The sequence below is a fragment of the Leptinotarsa decemlineata genome, unplaced genomic scaffold (genome assembly GCF_025532065.1).
Source record: "Leptinotarsa decemlineata unplaced genomic scaffold, Ldec_3_MD MMD2_tig00078422_RagTag_RagTag, whole genome shotgun sequence".
In the NCBI taxonomy this organism is placed as follows: domain Eukaryota; kingdom Metazoa; phylum Arthropoda; class Insecta; order Coleoptera; family Chrysomelidae; genus Leptinotarsa; species Leptinotarsa decemlineata.
In genome coordinates this window covers 23945722-23965121 of record NW_027412747.1, presented here as the reverse complement: position 1 = coordinate 23965121, position 19400 = coordinate 23945722, and the positions used below count along the sequence as shown (strand labels likewise).

The 19400-nt window shown below is 31.9% G+C and overlaps 2 protein-coding genes and 1 pseudogene across 3 annotated transcripts; 2 read left to right on the top strand and 1 right to left on the bottom strand.

Annotated features, from left to right (window-relative positions):
* Positions 1-1245: 1245 nt before the first annotated feature.
* The window catches only part of LOC141487390 (oxaloacetate tautomerase FAHD2A, mitochondrial-like), a 46114-nt pseudogene continuing 27959 nt past the window's right edge, over positions 1246-19400 (top strand).
* LOC141487365 (WD repeat and FYVE domain-containing protein 3-like) lies at positions 2007-14087 on the bottom strand. Its single transcript, XM_074186318.1, is given in 8 exon segments — positions 2007-7347; positions 10927-11038; positions 11996-12038; positions 12658-12789; positions 12886-13011; positions 13013-13049; positions 13579-13746; positions 13909-14087. Coding segments are annotated over 8 exon segments (1089 nt in total). The 3' UTR covers positions 2007-7055.
* On the top strand, positions 4063-17667 carry LOC141487252 (oxaloacetate tautomerase fahd2, mitochondrial-like). Of its 2 annotated transcripts, none has more exons than XM_074186115.1 (2): positions 4063-5411; positions 16847-17667. In XM_074186115.1, the coding sequence occupies exons 1-2, from the start codon at positions 5311-5313 to the stop codon at positions 16977-16979; spliced, it is 234 nt and encodes a 77-aa protein (XP_074042216.1). In that variant the 5' UTR covers positions 4063-5310; the 3' UTR covers positions 16980-17667. The 2 variants fall into 2 exon arrangements, 1 of the variants encoding a protein (XP_074042216.1); XR_012468289.1 differs by lacking the exon at positions 4063-5411 and adding an exon at positions 15407-16024.

Here is a 19400-nt window from a genome sequence, read left to right as displayed (position 1 = left end):
TTCCCTTTCCCCTTTCCCCTTTCCCCTTTCCCCTTTCCCCTTTCCCCTTTCCCCTTTCCCCTTTCCCCTTTCCCCTTTCCCCTTTCCCCTTTCCCCTTCCCCCTTCCCCCCCCTCTTCCCTACCCTATCCTATCCTAAGCTTACCTACGATGGTTGATTTCTCATATATATAGTTAAATTCCATGAGTTAGTATCCGCGAGATGTTAAAGGAAGTCAACCCAATACTTTAGTCTCGTCACTACTAGATGGCGCCACTATGAATATTACTTTAGTCTTTCACTCTAAACTAGTGAATCTTCTGAAAAAAAAACGGCGCCACCAAACAAATCGAGAAATTACAAAAACAAATATCATTTTTTTGTTTATTCAATACAATTTACTCACTAGTTTTCAAATCGACACAAAATACCTTCAACAATAAATCTGTACATGTCGTCGTCAATGTCATTAAAGAGAGACGCTATCGAGCAATAGATGGCGGAAAGATCAGAAATTAAGAAACTTCATCTTATATTACTAAATGCTGCTACCATATATTCATCCATATTTCATCAAAAATAATCATATTTTCCACTTCCAACTCCGTCAGTCTTTATAAAAAGCTTATTTTTGATGTTCTTTTGGGTGATCACCCTCGAACCAAACTGCTCAGATTACTTTTACAAAACGAACTATAGATTGCGTCACCGTACATAATTGGTGTCGTTTTTCGATGATGATGTTCAAGGTAGTCAACCCTAACCCAAAATACCGGAATTAATGGGTAGCGATTTTAAATGGATTGATTTCTCAGATGGTCATCCTTACACATCTTTTTTTTTTTAAGCATTCAAACATTAATTATATATTGTGGCGGCATCTATTTGTTGGTAACGTACTAGTTTTCTATCGCGACTCCATTTCATTTTTTACAGTGGTATTGTAGCGTAACTTCCCTACCGCTCGTGATTTCATAATGTAATATGTTTTCGTTTTTAGTTTGTCCTCGTTTACATCTTTTCGTTATCGACGTTAACCTATTTTTCATTTCATTCCGGTGTAAATGCTAGGGATTAGGGATCTGTATTGAAGAATTATCAACATAGTTTGGCTTGGCCTATTCGCGCGAAGATGGCGCTGTCAGTAGCTTTCTCGGTATAATTAGAACTCGTTTTTCTTACACTTTTCTTTATTTGAAAAAGTATTGTGGTAAAAAGTTTAGGAACGTTGGATCCATCTGCAAGTGGGCTCGTTCTAGTTGATTTCGTGTATTGGAACTGCAAATAAGTTTTTCTGGAACCTTGGCGGTATTTGAAAAGGGAATTAATTTGAACTTTTCTGCCTGGTCTAGGTATGTAATATATCGAGCTAAACTTTAAGCATATTATTTATTTGAAAGGGTTATATTTTTAGGAGTGATTAATTTTTTGGGAAAGAAAGTTTTTGGCTTTCTACTACTCCATCTGATACAAAAAAATGGATGAGAGAATCTTCCAAAGAAAGGAAGGATTAATCAATTTGAAAATAAGTAACTCTATACATGGATGTGTAGATCATGCAAAGAAGTAACTTTCAGACACAAACTGATAGAAAGTCCTCCTGAAACAGCTACTTTCATATAAACATTGAATTACACGAAAGAAAAAATTCTTTCGAAACAAATACTTCTATATGAACACTGAATTATACAGAAGATACTTTTCTCTATTCAGTTTGTATATCGAACATTCGTGGAGGAATAAGAATGGAAGATTCTCTCATCCATTTTTTTGTATCAGATGGAGTAGTAGAAAGCCAAAAACTTTCTTTCCCAAAAAACATATTATTTATATTCTTGATTTTATTTTATAGAAACTTAGTCGTATTTTCAACGCAATCTGTCATACAACCGATCAACTGGGAATAAAACCTTTTTAACCCGAATTATTCTGCTTGGTGTACGAACTTATTTTTCCCACCCCACTTCAGTATTAACTGTTATAAGTTCACGAGGGACGTAACTGGCCGAGATGGAGAATTTGCCCAAAAGTATGAAGAAAAATTTAATGAAAATATCGGAAATACTGTCATTATTGAAACCTGAACAAGTTGAGAGTAAAAATGCATTTTTCAACTAACAATATTAAATAAATACACAAATTTACATTAATGTACATAAATGTATAGTAATACTCTTCTGAAAACAATACTTTGAGTATATCATCTACTTTATCACAAATAAAATATAAAACATATCATATATTTGGAGGCTTCTGTTGAATTGTAAATTGAATAGCAATGAAAATATTCAGTAGAAAAATGCTAGCAAGCAGATGTCAAAGACACACACCATATTTCTTACATTTATGACCCCCTAATGGTTTTTCAAAAATATATTGCCCCCTATTTGCAGTTATAAAATATATAGTGTTTTGAATAGGCCCAAAGTAGGAGATATTAGCCTTCTATAAGTATACTGTGCCCGTCTATTCTACACGGTCCTTCAGGAAGAAATATAAATGTTCACCGGAGTCATAATTTTTTATTCATTTCAATTCAAAACATGGCATATTTACACTAGTACCTACATGCTAGGAATCTACGATATCACATACATTTATCAAATATAAGGAAATATACTTTGGAATGCACAATAATGCACATGTATATTGTCTACAGATGCCTGTGCACAACTTTTATTCCTATATTCGGACAATGGTTGGTTATAAAAATAATATCATTAGAGGAGTCACTTTTATAATAGAGTGGGAATAATGCAAGAAATACTTTGGAAGTATTTTAGATAAAATTAACTTTTGGAAGATACCAAATTAAACGTACAGATTCAAATTCTATAGGAACTGAAAATTAAAATGTTTTAAATTTTTATATAAATCTGAATTATAGTTGTACCCTTTTATGACATATTTATAGCTGAATACTTTAGTCCAATGAGTTTTATTATCAATCAGAAAACTATTTTTTGTGATAAATAGTTAATAAAATATATGACTATATAAATATATGAATAATTCATTCAAACTCTTTCTCGCATTAAACCAACTCTATCATTGCACAAGCATTCTAACTTTTTATTTTCAAACTACTCGCAGGCAACAAACGTTATTGTTCTAAAGATATATTGCTCTGTATAAATTAATACTTGAAGAGAACAAGCTAAAGTAGAGAAGAAAAATGATTTTGATCGTCAAGTTCAAGTTGGACTAATATTTCTCATCACGAATATTGGAACTCCAGTTGTTCTGAAATTCAAAATCTTAACTCAGTTTAAACTTCATTTGTATAGATATTACACATTTATATTTTCAGAAGTCCCCATGTCCTTTTTTTGAGAATCTGGTGCTCAACTTATCAGTTTTCTAATTTATTATGAAATCATTAAAAATACATTTTTAATGTATTACATGAAATATCGATAACAACAATTTTTAGTAATCCAGTTTAGAAAATATTACACCAGACATACTCAAAAATATCATTATTTGAACGGATTTTTTTGAGACAAGAAGGATTTCATGAATATTCAAGAGAGGGCAGGTATATTCATTCTTTGCAAAGATTTAATGAGTTTTTTGTTAAAATCAACAGCCAATAAATAAGAAAAATAAATAATTTTTGGTAACATGTGCTTATAGTCAAAGAGCTCACAATGAAAATAATGATATGATGCAACAAATGAAACTCTCCTTATTACTTGAAAAGCAATCATACAAATTAATTCATGGAGAATAAAGCGCCACCTAGCCAGTTCAGCTGAATACATTTCCACAGACTTCAAGTTAGGAATTGAAAATTTTCCGATGTCAGTGAAGTTGTATTTTTTAAAAATTTGTTCAATGACAAAGAAAAACTTTGAATTTTTTCAAAACTATTATTTATCACCCAATGAAACCATATTTTTTTAATACAGATATGGATTTTGACGTATTGGCCATCTATTTTTGAATTGTTCATCAATCAAGGGACTACTTTTCCAAGTTTTATATTTTGTCAAAATATCAATTTTTTTTTTTAATGGCTTCCGAGTTTTGCCGTTATCTCCAAACGTTTCAAGTGCAACTGTGGCAGTCATCTTCAGTGGCGTTGTCGTTGTCAACTGAAACTCACGTCAAAAAGAGTACTTCGACCCGCCACTGAACACTTTAATGAAATGAATAAAAACACTTTTGTCTAATTACCATTAATTAATTTCATTTAAACGACCGGTTTCGAGTTCAAACACTCCATATCAAGTATAAAACTGAAATGTGAACTTTGAAAACTCGGTTATATCGTGAGTTTTTAGGTAAGAAGGAAGGACAGGTAGTTGAATGAACCAGGGTGCCAACTTTAAAATTCAACACTGAAGATAATAGGGGTTGTTGAACTTATAAATTCAATAGTGGAGACTTACATAAATCGAGTTGCTCGTTTAGGGGCATATATTTCTGATTTTTAATTGACTTGTTAATTTCTATGGCTTCCAACAAATTTATTTTTTCCCTTCATTACATATGTGTAGGATTTTGAGGTAATCTTTACTTATCTTGTGTTTTGATTCTTGAAGATGTTTATACATTGTAGATTTTTTGTCCAAATAGACGTGTTCACGGACCTTGACGTCAAAATTTCTACCGGTTTGGCTTGCAGAGCAGAGTTCACATTTCAGTTCTATACTTGATAATGGGGTTAACCCGAAACTGGTCGTATAAATAAAATTAACTAGTGGTAATTAGACAAAAGTGTTTTTATTCATTTCATTAAAGTGATCATGAATTACCACAAAATAAACAAGTCATCAATCACACCTATCACGCCACTGAAGATGACTGCCGCAGTTACAGTTGAAACGTTTGGAGATTATAACCAAAGAAGATCACGGCAGAACCCGGAAGCCAATCAAAACATTCGACGCCAGCCGTGAAAGCCTACATTCCTATGTCAAATATCTGTTTCCTCAATAGTTGAACGAACGTGACAAGTTTTTTGAAAAATAAAGGTTTCTACTTCGACAACTTCTAGCAGTATTCTCGTTTTTCAGCCATCCTTTGTCTTCTGATAATTTATGTTTACGGTTCACCTTATCATATTATTTTTTGAGTTTAGTATTATTTTTGTTTTTTTTTTTACCTTTCCTAAATGCAAAGGTTGAGTGAGGAAATTTTCACTTTTATTTTTTTGGTATTATTATTTTTTCCCTGTAACCACACGGGATTCTTTCACCGCGCAAATGCAGTTGGGGAAAACTCAGACATGCGCGGTGAGAAGCAGAAGGAATACGGCCATTTTTCGCTCCGCAAATTGGTACTCCGCTTTAAAAGTATTTTTCCCGCATTTTTGTGATTAGCTATATGATTGCTATATGTGTAAAATCGAAACTCTGGAGTGTTGTGCAGCAGAAGAACACACATTCGAAGCCTTGTGGACATCCTATCCGTCGACAGAACAACAGGTGAGTGGACCCAACTGTTCGTCGTCATTCTGCATTGATTGGGAGTGATCTCCCTGGTCCTTTAATTCTTATTATTCTTATAATTGAATGAACCAGCGCCATTAAAGATTTCACAATTTATATCAATATTTTTAAAGAAACAAAATTGCTAAAACGGTACTTAATGCTAGTCACCCAGTAAGAAGAGTTTTCATATAAAAATGTTCAGTGCATCTTTTTTTTTTTATTTTCTCTTGCTGGCTTTCACTTTTTTGCAACGCAGTAATCAACTAGTTTTAAATACTTGTACACACTAGACAATCACATGATTATAAAAATTAATGATATAAAACATAAAAAGAATTGTATAATAATAAAAATTATCGATTTAAAACAGTATTTCAAACAATAATAATAAAAAACATATTTCATAAAAGTATTCAACAACAAATTCGAGAAAAAATGAAACAATTATAAATAGGTTTACCGATACATGCTATAAAAATTTACATTGGTATCTATACAGACTCGTGTATTACAAGTAATACATAATATCATAATTATTCAAATCAATGAAAGTCTACCAATTGAAAATATATTTGATAAACCTCATTCTTCAACGGTTGATAAAACAATTTTTCAATAATAAAAATTCCAAATTACAGTTTTGTGTAAAAATTCAGAGTCAATAATCTTTTTGGTAAATTTTCGTTATGTGGACACCCGGCGATTTTGAAAAAAATTTTGACTGTACTTACGTATTTTGATGCGTTGATTACGAATCCGAAAGAAAAAAGCGGCGCTCTCCCTTATTTAGAAAGTTACGGCCCTTCAAAGTTCAGAAAAGGGCAAGCAACTTTTCAGCCTTCTTTTTCACTAAATAAACTATTTAAAAACACAAGCATTTATTCACTAGGTCACCTTTACACCTTATTCCTCCTTCTTTAACACTTTTCACTTCAATAATCAACATTTTTCTTATAAAAAACTTAATTTAAAAACGAATGCTTCTCCTGGTGACTTTATTCTATTTTTAGGTTAGTTACTAGTGACATTTCAGAAAAAAGCGGTTGTTATTTACCGTCGCCTACTATTTCAAATTCGTAATACACCACCAAAAATCAATTTACGATCTAAAGAATGAAGGTAAAAAACATTTGAATTACTTCAGGAATATGGACTGCATCAGTCGTACCAACCATATCATTAATCTTAAAAACGTAAAATATAGTGATATGTAACCAAAAAGCAGCTCCGTACATTTTTTAACATTTTTATAAGAAAAATGTTGATTATTGAAGTGAAAAGTGTTACAGAAGGAGGAATAAGGTGTAAAGGTGACCTAGTGAATAAATGCTTGTGTTTTTAAATAGTTTATTTAGTGAAAAAGAAGGCTGAAAAGTTGCCCTTTTCTGAACTTTGTAGGGCCGTAACTTTTTAAATAAGGGAGAGCGCCGCTTTTTTCTTTCGGATTCGTAATCTACGCATCAAAATACGTAAGTACAATCAAAAATTTTTTCAAAATCGCCGGGTGTCCACATAACGAAAATTTACTATCTTTTCATTAAAAAAAGGTGTATCTGATTCACCACAAAAAATTCATTGACTTGAATAACCATGCTTTTGTTAGATGTAAATGGAGGTTCAACAGAATTTCTATGACATTCAACGTTCAGCTTTGAGAGCTGCATAACAACTTTGACAGACTCTAACTGGCTTCAGTATGCGTAAACGAGATATTTCACATTCAAACTTGCTGCACTTTGAACAGAATACCTGTCGGCAATTCCTACAATGGTGCTTTCTCTCATATATTGTGAATTTAATGCTGCATCCAGCACAGAAATCCGCCCCTTCGTCTTTCAACCAATGATCGGCAGCTCTTCCCGGGATGTCACAAACACTCCAAGAAAATACTCTACCTCGAGTATCACCCACGTACACGCAACGGTGATCTCTAAAAATGAATAATAATGGAATAATTATACACAGAAACATACCCCCTACAAGACTGAAGTTCAGGGGCTATGTTACCAACATAACAATTAAAATTGTGGCAGCAGGTGCAACTAATACAACACTTTCACAACTACTATAAGAAAAACCTTTAGAGGAACTGATACAAATTTCATTTTTGAAGATATATTCAAGTGATGTTGGTAATTTTATGACAAGAGCAAAAAGACCTTAGTCAAAAATCGGTTGAACACATTTCATAGAATTGTATCGGTCTTCTCAAGAGTGTGCACATTATTCAGATAAATTAATTGATGCTGAAAAATTATTCTACCGTGTACCAGATACGATATGAGAAAGAAAAATGACTTTCACTTACATCCCATACTCAGATCACATCACAAAAAATCACCTCTGTATGCAGGGGCATATTTATTAAACTTATTGCCTGAAAGCATGAAATCGGAAACAAAAATAAAAACTTTTAAACATACACTGAAAAAGTTCTTAATCCAAGGAGTATTCTTCGATCTGTCACGTGCGTTCGATTGTTTAAATTTTAAATTCATCGAGAGCAAATTATATAATCTAGGATTTAGAGGGGACTTCCTAGAATGGATCATTGACTTTCTTACAGATCGTAGGATGTTCGTCAAGATTAAAGATATGAAATCAGACTATCACGATATATGTTCTGGAGTTCCTCAAGGCTCTGTGTTAGGTCCGCTGATCTTTCTATTGTTTGTAAATGATCTACCTACTTATTTCACCAGTAATGAACATGCTCTCACTCTTTTCGCAGATGACACGTCTTTAGCTGTATCAGCAGAGAGTCAGGAGGAATTAAAATCAAAAACAGAGGAATTAATATCACTGTTCTTAAATTGGTGTGAAAGGAACAATCTGATTGTAAACTTGACCAAAACAAAATATATCTATTTTAATTTAAAAAACGATCCGAAAAAGCAATCGCTTGCCTTACTAATCAATGGAATGACACTGGCATGCACAAGTTGTACAAAATTCCTTGGCGTTCATGTAGACAACTGTTTGAAGTGGTCTGACCATATCACAGTTGTTTGTAAAAAAATCAATCAAGGGTATTATGCAATCTCAAGAATTAAGAATTGTATGCCTTTACGCGCCATTTTAGATGTATATTACAGTCTGGTCTATAGCCATCTAAGTTATAATGTGATCCTATGGGGAAACAGTGTTGACAAAGATAGAGTTTTCATTGCTCAAAAAAAAGTCGTTAGGAAATTACTAGGCATCCCTTGGAGGGAATCATGCAAGACATTTTTCATTAGTCATCAAATTTTAACCTTTCCCTGCATCTACATCTTTAAAATACTTTTATATGTTCGCGAATGTATAACAGACTGTACTAAGAACTCATTCTATCATAGCTACCCAACTCGATATGCAGAGGAGTTGAGCATTCCTAAACATAAAACTATAAAATTCGAACATTCTCCCAAATATATGGGAATAAAATTATTCAATCGGTTACCAGACCATTTCAAACAGATGAACACTGTAGCATTTAAAAAAGCAGTTAAAACATTGCTTCTTTCTAAGGCCTACTATAGTATTGGCGAATTTCTCTCGGACCATCTCGACTGAATGGGTTCATGCGGCTTTGGCATGACGTATTCAATTTTTATAACTACAATTGTTTTAATTTTTGTTATTCTGACTTATTTGTATAAATTTTTATTGTATTATTTTTATCTACTGATCTACAATTTTATCGTTTGATGTGATTTTTATCTGCTTAATACTGACCTATCCTATACGTTTGTCAACGTCTTTGAGGATGAATAAATATTATTATTATTATTATTATTATTTATACTTTAGATGATTTTATTCAAAAGTGTGGCTGATTCATTTTCATCTATGTAGTATGTAGTAGTAGTAGTAGTAGTAGTAGTAGTAGTAGTAGTAGTAGTAGTAGTAGTAGTAGTAGTAGTAGTAGTAGTAGTAGTAGTAGTAGTATATATTTGGTGCTAATACAAAGTTTACACAGGTCATAACGGATATTGCTTATCTATAAATACAAAATATTAAATATTCAGATAACTTGAATGGTTAAATGGACAATTACTATAGATATACATACATTTGTGCAAATAAAACAAACTAACTATGAAATAGAAATATAAAACAAGTTAAAATATATATGATTAAGTGGTATTACATGTCTCGAAAACCATCACTAAAATATTCATCTAAGGAATAAAAAGCTTTTTTAATTAAAAAATTTTTGATTCTGTATTTGAACTCCTTCAAAGGTAGATTTTTGATATTTTGGGGAAGCGAATTATACATTTTTGGAGCATAATAATTTACGCCAGTTCTGGTTCTGTTGACTCTATGGTTCTGGAGATACAGATTTGAATTATTTCGAGTGTTATAACTGTGGATTGCATCATGTGTAGTATAACCTCTTATATGTTTTTTAACATGTAGCAGGCATTGCAATATATATAGTGATGGAAGTGTAAGTATTTTATTATTTATGAAGCTACTTCTACAGTCTTGCCTGTAAGAAAGGTTATCAAGAATCCTAATTGCTCTTCTCTGGATGCCAAATAAATCTGATGCATTGGGCACATGGCCCCAGACAAGTACTGAATACGATATGTGAGATTGAATAATCCCATGGAAAGCTGTTTTCAGAACTGGTTTTGATACCGCTTTTTGTAAGTTCCTCAGTTTGGATATTTTGACTATAAGTCTATCAATATTTACATTCCAAGTCAATTTGGGGTCAATGTATACACCTAGAAACCTAACATATTCAGGGTTACTGATATCTGGCACTTCGCGCAACGAAAAAATGACTGGCTCTTATCTTCATTAAGTTTAAGATTATTTACGGCAAACCACTCACTGACATTTGTCAGAGTATCCTCGAATGTAGTACGCAAAGTATCAATATTATTTCCAGAAATTGATACAGTTGTATCATCAGCAAACAGCACGAAGTTAGCACTTGTGTCACTAAATCTTATATCATTGAAGTAAATCAAGAAAAGGATCGGTCCCAATATCGATCCCTGGGGAACTCCATACTCAATAGGAAGTAAGCTAGTAAATTTGCCATTCAAGTAAACAGCTTGCTGTCTGTCGTCCAGATAGGACTTCATCAGTTTAAGACTGCCTGTAGATAATTTATAATATTGAAGTTGAGAGCAAAACTTTAGGGCAAACACAATCGAACGCCTTACTTAAGTCACAAAAAAATGACATTGTGAATTTATAGCCATTGTTGTTGAGTGCATTATATGTACTGTTTTTAATATGTATCCATCCAATATGTTTTAACTTTTGTGTGAAATTGACTATTGTTAATGTGTTTGTACTTGTTGTTTGTCTTTCATTTTTTTTTTGACATATCTCATGTTGTAAGAACAACCTAAAGAGACAAATATATTATCTATCTATCTATCTATTACCATGAAAGGCCAGTCTTGAAACAATGGGACATTTTCATCACCTCTCAAGTTATAAAAAAATATCTGTCTCTGAAATTGAGACTATGTTATTCAATTAGCAGAACAGTTTTACTTACTTTGATACTGCCAAAGCTGTCACAGAAGCAGGTTCGGCATTATCTTTTCTGTCGTAAGCTGTGTGCATGGTGAGTTTACTTCTAAATACCAACTGTCTCTGCCATTTGAAACCTGAAATGTTTAAATAAAACAATACACTGCTTCTAACAAATTTTTGCTTCAAGGTACTTTTGATTGATAGGACTTGTAAGGACAGGAACATCTTTTCTTTTTTCCCTGTATGTAAATAGATAATTTATTGATTATGAAGTAATCAATACAAAGCAGGATTGTTTACGTTTAGATTTTCCTACTGATGAATTTTCCTACTGAAAATAGTTCAATATTGTCAGCCTACATTAATAATTTGTTGAATTTTGGTTAATTTCAAACATATTTTCAGTAGAATCGATTGATGTACCATCAGAATCTTTTCTATTTATGACAGAAAAATATGAAAGTGTGATCAAAAATCGAAAGAGCAGAAATAAAATATCCTTACCGGGTCTAAGAGAGTTCAATGGATTAATTGGTTTCTTTTTGGCTTCAGAAATCTAAACAAAATAATCTGTGAGGCTTGTATCTGATTTGCTAGTTCTCATTCCTGATCCATCATCCATGTCAATGCTGGCACACTCGGCGCTATTACCGCCTGAATAAAAAAAATTAAAATTCAATTTTTGTCAACCTCGAAAAAAAGGAGTTTATCAATTTGACATATATGGTATGTAATATCATCGACACTACGATATTTTCACATTTACTTCGATAGTATTCAATGCCAGGTATGAAATAATAAATAAATAAATAAATATATATTGTTATGATAAGTTTTTTATAAGATTATTCTGTTTTTAAAGTTAAAGATTTTCATATTTTAATTAGTTGAATGTTAAAAGTTTGCATTTATTTTAGTAGTTAAAAGTTAAAGGTTTGTATTTATTTTGATAGTTCGATGTTAAAAGTTTTTCATATTATTATTAATTTGATGTTAAAAGTTCACATATTTTGTTAGTTCAGTGTTGAAAGTTTGTGAAAATCAAAGTTATTCTTAGATGTTTAATTTTATTAGAAAGCCAGATACTTTACCTTTATTCAAATTCTTATCTGTATAATTGGAGTAATGTTCATGCCCAGATCAGGCAAAGTTGTGACTTATCAGTATTAGAGTATTTCAGATCATTTCCAAACAGCACAACTAACCAGAAACCATCAATCATCGGGATAAATACACTGAAAACAGTAAAGACATTAATACAACATAATAACATACAATAAAACAGATTTACACTACAAATTAATAACAAAAATTCAATTAACACTGACATTAGGAATTTTATCTGAAAAATGGTAAGAACACTCAGTACATGATTTGGATGCAACTAAAGAGTAGCCAATCAGATTGATGAATTGAAAAGGAGGTGTTAACTTCTGAAAAATGATGAATTTTGGATTCAAAATTAGAAAAATTCAAAACAAAATGTGATGAAATGTAATCAAAATTAATCATTATTAGTATTAGTGAAAATTGGGTAACAGAAATCGTAGATATAATATGTGTGAACAGTAAAAAGTGTCAAACCATGTTTTCCAAGTTAACCCCCCTTTTTGATCCAAAATGAAGAGAAATTTAAATTCCTGCAGTTTTTTAACCATTCACTCAATTAAAAAAAATGTTATAATGAACTGAAACAATAAAATTGCTCACTCATAGATCCAGTACTGGAAACGTTGATTTGCTTGACAAGTCAATGGTGTATGGGAGAAGGTTTAGTTGCACTTTCATTACAAGGTTTTGATGATTTAGACTCTACCACAGGTTTGCAAGAAGTTGTAATGATTCTTTCTTCCTCAGGAACTTGAACATAATCTATTGACCACATCTAAAAGTAAATGTTTAATATATCAAGAACTACATTATTTGCCTAAATAATCATTTTTTGTAGCAAAGAAAACAAAATATATTTTCAAATTCTCACTCGAATCACTCCATCAGTTGAACCAGTCATGATTACATTCAAGTGGTCCCATTCGTGAGTTTGTGAAAATGCTACACACAAAATGTGTTGCATTCTATCAGCTCTTCCTATGCATCTGTTTACATTTGATAATTCAATCGCCATTTATACTCCAGACATGCAACCTGAAAAAAAGATAAAAATAAAAGGTAGCATTAGAGCAATATTCATTTCAGCAATGATTTTTTCATCCATATTCACACAAATAATCCATACTGTTAAAGAACACAAATGAAAAGTGAAAAAAGATATCATCATATTACAAATCGAAAATAAAGAAATTGGAAAAAGAAACTAAAAGAACCTGGAATAGAATAAATAGTGAATCAAATATAGAAAAGGTGAAATCATAATTCAGCACGACATTATTATTTTTGGTTTAGTTAAATAGTATAAACAAGGGTGACAAGTTTTGTGATTTATCAACAACATTTACCAGCAAATTTATTGTGCTAAAAATCTACAAGAGTGGTAAGTTATGAAAGTATGATGAAGATTCCTATACTAATGCTACTTAGTCAATGCTATCAATCCTATGTAACCGGATTTTCTTGAAGGGATCCAACATCAAATTAACCCTGCATGAAATGAAGTAAAATTGAAATCAGCAGAGTGAACAGAAATTTTAGGTATACACAGATGTATAGAACTAACCAAGTGGCAGCACAGGTTGCTATGTCTCCAGTTAAATCATTGACTGTGACTGCCGTCACTGGTCCCGCGTGACCTCTGAGCTGCCTGACAAAAACTCCTCGAGACAAGTCCCATATGATCACCGTGCAATCTCTCGAACCAGATATGATGACGTTGTAAGCCGGACATCAGTATGGGCATACAAATTATGTTTGATGCTCAGATTCTTCTTCCTTGATTCATATTCCCACACTGTCACAACCTGTTTTCCAAAAATTATTGTTGAAATTAAACATTTTCGTAGTCGACACAAATATTTCAGGATTAAACAAAAAAAAAACTGTTACTTACCGAACTGGTCCTGCTGTAACAATCAACTTGGGAGACGGACAAACGCAAGCTAAAATCTCCCCGTTATTTTGTATCACACTTTCGGATACAAAAACAGCTTTGTCACTTTCGTAGTTTCCTATCCTTAATGAATGGTCTGCGAAGCCCCAGGCCACATATTTGTTGAATAAAAGAGGCATCAAGACCTTAGTTTGTTCGACTGCCAGGACAGTTCGTTCTATATGTAATATTTGACCTACAGGGCTCTTCACTTCTGCAATGAAAATCTGAATCAGTATGAAATATTTTTCAACATTTTGTAAAAGTTATGGATAAAATTAGCAGGTGGAAACTCGACAGAAATTATATCAGACATTTTCGATTGTTGCAATTTTTGCATATAATTTTTTTATGTTGATTCGTTTACAAGTGAAAGTATTACAAACTGAAATTTTCATAGAAATTTGAACTTTTTCCACAATGTAATGATATTCATTTTGAAATATATAAATTTACCAACCAACATAAATATTTTAAATAAGTACGGGTCTGTACAGGTGAACTTGCCGGTAATATCAATAATAATACTTGAAAGTTTTCGCACCGTGCTGTGTTTACAATCTTCAACAAAAACGTCAATTCAGTATATCTTTGAAAGGATACTATATTTTTTTTAACTGAAATTTCCTTTCCTTTCTACCGATCTCATTCAAGATTTCTCAAAACAATACTTTCGGACCAGAGTAGTACCACTGAATAAGATGTATTTCTGATCGAAACATCGCTACTCATCATTAGAATATTAAAATACCAATGCAGTGTATCTGAGTTCTATTTTCAGATAGTTCACTGATATTGAGATGGTTAAAATAGTCATGAATTCGCTTCATCCTTATATTTCTCGTTTAAGTCAGAGATTTAGGTTTAGGAACACTTTTGCAATTGTTTCTGATGAATAATTTATCAGTGAATCATCACTTTGTAGATATTGTAACCTTTCGTGTTTTCGAATTGTTTTGTTACTTTTTTCAGATTCCACCATTCCTGAAAAAACTATTATGTCAAAATGACCATTTTTTCTAATAATCACAAAACAATCGGAGATAAAGAATTTTTTTGGTAAATTTTCGTTATGTGGACATCCGGCGATTTTGAAAAAATTTTTGACTGTACTTACGTATTTTGATGCGTAGATTACGAATCCGAAAGAAAAAAGCGGCGCTCTCCCTTATTTAAAAAGTTACGGCCCTTCAAAGTTCAGAAAAGGGCAAATTTTCAGCCTTCTTTTTCACCAAATAAACTATTTAAAAACAAGCATTTATTCACTAGGTCACCTTTACACCTTATTCCTCCTTCTTTAACACTTTTCACTTCAATAATAAACATTTTTCTTATAAAAATGTGAAAAAATGTACGGAGCTGCTTTTTGGTATCACTGTATTTTACGTTTTTAAGGTTAATGATATGATTGGTGCGACTGATGCAGTCAATATTCCTAAAGTAATTCAAATGTTTTTTGCCTTCAATCTTTAGCTCGTAAATTGGTTTTTGGCACATTTCTTAAAATTACAACAAATGTACTGAGCTTTTTTCTTCGGTATTTTCCTAATCCGCTTTCTATTGCATCTATACCATAAAGTGTCATAATTTAATTTACACTCTTCATTGCAATTAGTACAACGTATTGTTGCTGCAAACACTCCTACTTGAACCAAATATAGAATTATATTATTTCTTACTACTACATTATGAATTTCGTTCAAATTCATTTTGTATTTTTCTTTCACGTCAAATAAAAATTCAAATCTACGAATTTAAAATAGTAGGTGACGACAAATACCAACCGCTTTTTTCTGAAATGTCACTAGTATCTACCTACAAATATCAGAGTGTCACCAGGAGAAGCATTCGTTTTTTATAAGAAAAATGTTGATTATTGAAGTGAAAAGTGTCAAAGAAGGAGGAATAAGGTGTAAAGGTGACCTAGTGAATAAATGCTTGTGTTTTTAAATAGTTTATTTGGTGAAAATGAAGGCTGAAAAGTTGCCCTTTTCTGAACTTTGAAGGGCCGTAACTTTTTAAATAAGGGAGAGCGCCGCTTTTTTCTTTCGGATTCGTAATCTACGCATCAAAATACGTAAGTACAGTCAAAAATTTTTTCAAAATCGCCGGGTGTCCACATAACGAAAATTTACCATGATCTAAGTACAGTGACACAGTAATGGATATATCATGAAAATAATATCAGTTTCAAGCGTTTTGTTTATAAAAAAAAATGAGATCTAACTCTGTGTTACGAATGGCATTCTGTAAAAAATAGGTCAAAATGGGACATTATCTCAAAAACATAGTTATCTATCAAGTATTGAACTTATGAATATGAATGGCATGTCATAGTAATACATAGATTGTGAAACTAATAGGAAAATCTATTCCAAACTTCTTGCATAAAAAATGATATTTTTTTGTTATAAAAAGCGTCTTTTTGAAAAATAGGTTTCAAAGATACTTCTTAATATGTTGAAAATATATTTATCATCTATAAAATTTTGAGCATGAAACTATAATATCAGTTTCAAGCTTTGTGTATACAAAACAACATTAAAAGTATCATCTACACCAAAAGTAACCTTTTTTTCTGCAATTTTTCAGAAAATTAGAAAAGATTAGATCAAAACAAAACTAACATCATCTTCTTGATCTGCCCATTCCTGATAAGGCGTAATCCATTACAGGCATCCCATAAACTGCCTAATATTTACAAACAAGCCTTTTGCATATAAAACTGAATAATGAAGCTATTGAATTTTATATCTCACAAAAATTAAAAAAAAAAAACAAGTAGAGAACTACACTTAATAGATAATAGTAGTTGGGTATGATTTATGAAACGTCTATCATACATTTTCTGGATTTGATCAGGAAGTCATTTTTTATACATCTAACTTTCGTATTTCAGGATTGTTACCCTCTATCCAGGTGATGTCATACTGACGGGTACTCCTGCTGGAGTAGGTATGCATAGAAACCCACCGGAATTTTTGAAAAAGGGGATATTCTGGAGAGTGAAATCGAAGGGATTGGAAGGCTGAAAAACATAATAGTCTGATTTCTTGCAAAAGGAAGACTACAAAGGAAAGCAGAATACCTATAGAATCAGTCCGAAAGACAATATTTACGATTTAGAAGGATATACAAAAGTACAGGGACCTATGACAATAATGTTAAAAACTGCTCTCCAAATACAAGAACAGGTTTGGTTTTCATTGAATGATAGATGTCAGTTCACTGTTTTATTGTGGGATTAAGATAAATATAGAGCTTGAATAAACTTAAACTCCCTAGGTTACTTAATCTACTAATTGTTGGATGAAGCTTTTTTGATGTGTGGGATTGATTATATTTGAGAATCTTTCATGTGTATTAAGTTGACACATATTCAGGTTTGAAGGCCGTCGTAGCTTGGAACTGCATTTTAATGTTTTGCCAGCACGAGTGGCTATCTTCTTCAGAGGTGTATTCATCTTGATGATTCATAGATCATCAAGATGAATGAACCTTTGAAGAAGCCAGCCACTCGTGCTGGCGAAACGTTAGGATGCAGTTCCAAACTACGATGGCCTTCAGACCCGAATGAAGATTGTAACAATGAAAATCTCGACCGCAAAAGCCTTAACCAATTTTTCACAAATATTGTTGCAACTATTAGATATTTCATATATGTTCAAGTTATATATTATTTCTAGGCTTATTTAATTTATATATTTTCTGTATTGTTCAGTCAGGCTCATGTTCATCTTAAATTTTATCAGGACATGTTATTTCTTGACATAACCTTGTTATTCTAATAAATTGTTATTTCTATAAAAACTTTGTTTGATTTTTCAACTGTAAATGTGAAATTTGAAAAAGATATGGTTATATTAATGAATATGTCAATTTTACTGAAAAAGTTTTTTACACTTATAAAATGTATTTGCAAAAAGAGTGGCTACAACTTATCAAAAACAATATTCACATTTTCAATCGCTTTCCGTTTTTAGTAATCTTCTGTTCCAATCATTCACTTTTCTAGATTCAGTATATGTCCAAAGTTTCCCAAAAATTTTGTAAAACTACTTTTTCTTTTATCAATGACGAATTCTTCAGTTGCATTCTATTAAAAATTCTTAATGTTTTCAAACCGCTGTAAAATCTGTTTTCCGTTAACCATCCCATCATGAAAGAAAACCCTCAGGAGTCCAAACTAAACGTTAACGATTCCTAACACAGGTTGGGTGATACGCAATAATAATAGACCACATCGATCGATATTATTCGTTTGTTCTATAAAAAACTAGTTCTTTCGAAAGAATCAATAAAATAAAAAAGATTACCTGAAAAACTACAAGTGTATTAAGCAAAGAAACTGAAATTACAATTAAATAAAATACAAGCAACAATTGAAAATAGAGAAATAAAAAAGAAATAAAAATTGAAAAGTATAAGATTTCAAATCAAGTTACTTCACGACATTTCTATTGTTAGTATCCACAAAAGTCTTCAGCTGACGAACGACTGAATTGTGAAGTAACTTGACTTGAAATCGTCTAATTTTCATTTCTTGGTATTTGTTCAATTTTCAATTGTTGCTTGTATTTTATTTCATTATAATTTCAGTTTTTTTGCTTAATATACTTTTTATTCATCAACAAATTTTTTCAATTTTATTGATTCTTGCAGGAATTTCAAATCATTTTATATCATATTAGACAATGGAAGTCCGAACTAATGACATGCACCATGAAACATTGTCGAACACCTTCAACCAAACTATAGTAAAATCAGTTCATTGAGTTGTGATGTCATTCTTTCCAGGGTACGATATTGCAGTAGATTTTGCTTTTACTAGAACAAAACCATTCACAGTGCAAAGTACAAATTACATCCTACTGCTCAGAGGGGAAATAAGGCCTGGGCTTCATTAACGTCAAACTAAATTCTTCTCGAGTGTGATAGGGTTCATAAGGATCTTCAATATAGTATTTCGGTTTACGCCAGTAGGGTCCCACCATTTTGTCTAACATATAACTCTGCTGGGCATTGCAAAAAACATGTTGTTTGAGTCGTCGCTTCCTGGCAGAGGTTTTTCTTCATAAACGTTTGTTACGACCACATCTGGTTCGAATCCATATTCCCCAATTTAGTTGTAGAATCTATTCTTAACAGTCTTCACGGATTTTCGCTTTCCTTTCCTCAATGAGAATTTGGTCATGGTCCTTATTATCGTATCTGTATTTACTGGAGGAAGAGGGTTTAGTAACGAGGGCTTGCTCACTATATATTGATTGAAATGCTGAAGTTCCTAGAGACTGCTGGAACTACAGCGTTTTGTCTGCCTACATTTTGAATTAATGACTTTGAAACTGGACCTATGGACGAAGAAGCCGCCTTGAATGCTGAAAATAATATATTTTTAAACATCACAAACTGATAAATTGACAAATTTTAATTTTTTTGTAAAAAATGTGTAA

Excerpts from the sequence above, each read along its gene's own strand:
- LOC141487252 (XM_074186115.1), top strand. The coding sequence starts at position 5,311 with ATGATTGCTATATGTGTAAAATCGAAACTCTGGAGTGTTGTGCAGCAG. Across the intron at positions 5,412-16,846 it reads ATCCGTCGACAGAACAACAG|GATTGTTACCCTCTATCCAG; the intron begins GTGAGTGGACCC and ends TTCGTATTTCAG.